The following is a 4,842-nucleotide window of genomic DNA, read 5'->3' as shown; positions in this document are numbered from 1 at the left end:
CCCTCAGGGTTATACAAAAGAACATACAAGAGGAAATGAGGGGAAAGGGAAAAATAATACAAGGGGGAGAAATGAAGGTCAGTAGAGGGGGTAGAGAGAGAAGAGAGGAGGGGAGGGGAGGGGAGGGGGATAGTAGAGGATAGGAAAGGTAGCAGAACACGACAGTCACTAGTATGGCAATATGTAAATCAATGGATGTGTAATTGATGTGATTCTGCAATCTGTATATGGGCTAAAAATGGGAGTTCATAACCCACTTGAAGCAAAGTGTGAAAGATGATATATCAAGAACTATGTAATGTTTTGAACAACCAACAATAAAAAAAAAGAGATAAAGGAAAAAAAATTATGTTACAAGAGCTGTCTCTGAGAAACTGAAATGAAAGCTGTTTTCTTATAATATATTGTTTTCTGTACTTTATACCCCACAAAATGTACTCAACCCAGGATATAGTGGTCTTGGTGATCCAAGACTTTGAAGTACATTCTAGCGTCCACTAACCACCTGCTGGAACTCAGGATAAGGTTGCTTAACACCTGCTCAAACCCAAGATGCAATTGTCTTGATTTGCTGTGCTAATTGCTCTCTTAGCTTCTATGATTGGATTGCTTGCATGATACTAAGGAAAGTCCCTGAACTTTAGTTTTTGTCCTTAAATTCCCAAGACACAGGCCAGGAAATTGCTGTTCTCCCACAGAGCTTCAGTCTCTGTGGGTGGGTGGAAGTTCCTGGCCAGATAAATAAAGCTCTCTTTGATTTGAATTAGACTTACAGTGTTTTCTGAAGCAGCTCCCCATAACAAGGACCAGAATGACAATTTTAGGAATCTGAAGTTCATTTTGCATAGAACCAAACTTCAAGAGAGATTTGGGTATACATATTTACTGAGCAAGTGTTGGAAAATCCATAGAGGAGGGGTAAAGCAAGTTAAAAGGGAGGGAAGGCTGAGCCAAGTTCAGAGTCAATGCCAGATCCACAGAGCTGGGGCACAGCTACACACAACAGTGTTCCCTTCCTTGAGGAAAGAGTGGTGGTCACTTTCAAGATAGTTTCTGGTCCTCAGTTTTCATTTTAAATATGTGTGCCTCCTATAGATTTCTTTGGGCTTCACCCAGGTTTTTAAATCTGTAACTTTATATCTTGTCAAATTTGGGAGGCTTCTAGCCATTATTTCTTTTTTCATCCCTGCCCTCCTCTCCTTCAGGTGGTGGAGGAAATTAGGCATCTCTCTCCAGTGACTGGTGCTCAGCTAACCAGTGGAGATGAAAGTCCTGTTCCCTATTCTGCTTGTGACACCACTATAGTAAGGGTATGGAGCATCCCATTATCTCATTAATAGAAGTCTGGGTTCCCAACTCGCCTTCATTAGCATATCAGGGAAGGACCAGATTTTTTGTTGTTGTTAGGATTTGGCTGGATCAAAGCAGTTCCTCAGTTCCTACCTAAGAGTTTTCTGTTTTACTCAGCTGATCCTTTCCTGGTTCTTTGAGTAGAAAGAGCAGTTTTTTATTGGGGCTACTACATGTGTATACCTGTTAGCATTTCCAGGCTTCCAAATTCTTTGCTCTGAATATATGTGGAAAATAAAAAATTCAAGGACTTGATTTCTACAGTTCCTGTACCCATGACTCATCTGCCTTCTACCTTTTAATCATTTTATGATTTACCTACAAAGCATTTTCAATTTAGATTATTGTAAGACACAAGAACAAAAACTCCTAAATTAAAAAATAAGTATATTTTGGTGATAATTTCATTCAATTCTTTATGCAAGCATAAGGAGGATAATAATAAAAGCGAAAGGAAGAACATTCATTAAGTGCACTGAGGTTAACTTCGAACCTTAGCTCCATATTTTCCCTTTGGGAATGAACCTCACTACTTTGTCAATAGACTTTATATGTCCACAGTAATTAATATGATGTTACCAAATGAGATTATTATTTTACCATATATTTAAACCTTTCATTTTATTTTTCCACTAACAGTTACTCATTGTAGAAAATATGAAATGTACAGAAATGCCAAGATAGCAGAGATCATCACTGTTAATATTCTGGTATATTTTCTTTATTCTGTGTGAATTCATGCCAAGACATGGGTGTGTAGAAGTGCACACAATCACTACTGAATACAGTGATGCCTCATGCCTTTACCATGTAATGTATATTTGAGCTTTTATCCAGATTATTAACCATTTAAAAAATAATTGGAATGGTTGCACAATTTACCAGCAAATGGATCTGCTCAAATTTACCAAGACCCAGTGGATGGAATTCAGTATATTTTCCCCTACAATGTTCTCTACTGAATAAAAAATGGCTCAGATAATCCTCTTTCAACTCAAATTAATTTTCACCTACATTCCTAGTTCTTTCCTTCAGATTTATTACTAGAAGATGAATTACTAGGTGTGTTTGATAACTTAAAGATATTTTTATTGGCTCAAATGTATCCCTCCAAAATGCATATGTTGAAATCCGAACCCCTCAGTACCTTGAAATGTGGCTGTATTTGGAGACAGTCTTTAAAGAATTAATTTAAGTAAACTGAGGTCATCTGGATAGATACTAATCAAATATAACTAGTATCATTATAAGCAGTGGAAATTTAGACACAGGCACACTCAGAGGGAAGACTGTGAAAATACAGGGAGAAGATGCCTCCACACGTCCAGGAAAGAGCCTCTGGAACAAATCAACACTTTGATCTCAGACTCCTAGTCTCCAAAATAGTAAAAATAAATTTGCATTCTTTAAACCACCTAAACTGTGGTACCTTGTTAGCATCCCTAGCAACTAACAAAGGTATTAATGAACATTGTCAAAAATACTGTCATATACTTCACTAAAATATGTGTCAATACATGTTTAATGGAGAAGACCTATCTCACTGTACTTTTACCAATTTTTTTTAAATATAAGAGAGTTAATTTGTAGGATCATATTATAGAATAAAAATAATCTCCATGAAATAATCTAACAACAGTAATCATCAGAATAGAGGAAACCTTTTTTTTTCTGAATAGAACTCTTATCATAGTTTGATAGCCTATGAAAGAGAGGCCTCAAGAAAGTTATCTAATTTCTCTGGATCAAGGTCTCACACATTTAAAAATGAGACTGAAACTTGGTGCTCTTCAAGAAATATTTGAAAATTACATGGTTCTTTTCTGAATGCAGTTCAATCGTTCAGATCTTTTTTGCAAGAACGTGGTACATAGTCAGCCTATCACCTGATCTACTTCAGACCATATCAGTGCCCTTCCAAAGACCTGTACTAGAAACTTGGAGGCAAAACTCATAGAAGTAGAACAAGGAAAACTGAATTCCAAATCCAGGTCTGCTATTAAGTGGCTATAAGGTCTTCTTATGCCATATGCAATATTGTCTCTCTGTGTTTTTATTTCTTTGTTGCTTTCAAAAACTTTGCTGGGTTGCCAGTGATAGAAAAATTTAAAAGTAGTTAAATACACACACACACACACACACACACGTGAGCACACATCCTCAATTCCCATCCTTAGAATGTAGAGGGAGAAAAACAACACTAAAATCATGAATATTACAGGACATTATACACAAAGTACCAAAAGAGTCAATGTCAAGTAAGCTCATAATATTAATGGTTTCCCTAATTATTTTGGAAAAATCAATTGTGCGGAAATAGAGTAAAAAGGAAACTTCTTTCCAAATTTAAAGACTTACATATCACTCAGATAGTATTTTAAATGTTGCCTTCAAGGTTGTCCTTATAACGCTTATGACCTCACAGTCCCAGCTCTGTGGATAACTTCATAGGCTCAGTCAAATAAAATTCTAGCCATCAAAAACCTCAGAGTAATTCTTTTTTGCTCCTACACCTCACTGAGAATATTATTTGTTTATACTGAACATTTTAAAGTTCATAAATTTCACAAGAGTGCATTTTCAAACAGTTTGTAGATGCCTACAACCACCATCAGTTAGACTATATCTAAAAGAGAAACTCTCATATCATTGTTTTATTGCACAAAACAATTTTTAAACAAATTTTAAGGATTTTCAGGAAAAGAAAAATTTGCATCAAACTAAATTCATATAATTTAAGTGTTTCAGAAGATTTTTTTAAAAACAGAATTAAGTTTTTATAATATTCAAATATAAAATATGTAATATATGAAAAAAAATCACAGTTGTACTTTACACATATTTAACTGTATTTCTAAGTATATGTAAAATCATGTCTTAGAATGTGTAGAACAAGAAAATTTTCAGCAGGAAATCATGTTATCAGTTGTACTTACAAAACAGTTCTTATCAGGGTTTCTCTTCCAATGTTTCTTGTCTAATTTCTTGGCCGAAGTGGAACGCAGAGTTGCATGATTTTGTATCCGAGGATTTAAAGCCAGGATACTCTGAAGACAGCATAAATAATAAATAACAATATGTAAATATGTTGGCATTAAAAAATCAAAATTTTATTTAGGAATCATCCATTCCCCTCCTAAAGAAAGGTTCAACTAGGATATAAAATTTATGATATGAGAGAGAGAGAGAGAGAGAGAGAGAGAGAGAGAACAGATTACATGAGGTCTAAACAAATTAGATCCAAAATTAGCAAGAGGGTTTAAAAAATAAATAAAACTGAGAACTCTTATACTTTGCTTAACAAAAAAGGAACTACATGGGGAAATCCCAATAAAACAGAAATTATTTGGAAAAAGTGAAAAGGAGAAAATTGTTTTTTGGAGAAAAACTAACAAAGAAAATAATATTACTGGCATGAATTAATCCAAAGCTCAAAATACACCCAAAACATGACATGTCACCTCAAATAGTTGTCTTACCTAATGTTAAAAT

The 4,842-nt window shown here is 34.7% G+C and overlaps 1 protein-coding gene across 4 annotated transcripts in view; it reads right to left on the bottom strand.

Moving 5' to 3' along the window:
* The window catches only part of Dpyd (dihydropyrimidine dehydrogenase), a 761,982-nt gene extending 757,522 nt beyond the window's left edge, over positions 1-4,460 (bottom strand). For all 4 annotated transcript variants that reach the window (XM_048814504.1, XM_048814505.1, XM_048814507.1 and 1 more), the window contains exon 1: positions 4,287-4,460. In XM_048814504.1, the coding sequence (XP_048670461.1) occupies positions 4,287-4,445 (159 nt within the window). In that variant the 5' untranslated portion in view covers positions 4,446-4,460. The remainder of the gene's footprint in view (positions 1-4,286) is intronic.
* Between the last annotated feature and the right edge of the window lie 382 nt (positions 4,461-4,842).

The sequence above is a fragment of the Marmota marmota genome, unplaced genomic scaffold, assembly GCF_001458135.2.
Source record: "Marmota marmota marmota unplaced genomic scaffold, marMar, whole genome shotgun sequence".
Taxonomy (NCBI): domain Eukaryota; kingdom Metazoa; phylum Chordata; class Mammalia; order Rodentia; family Sciuridae; genus Marmota; species Marmota marmota.
This window is presented reverse-complemented; position numbering and strand designations above follow the sequence as displayed.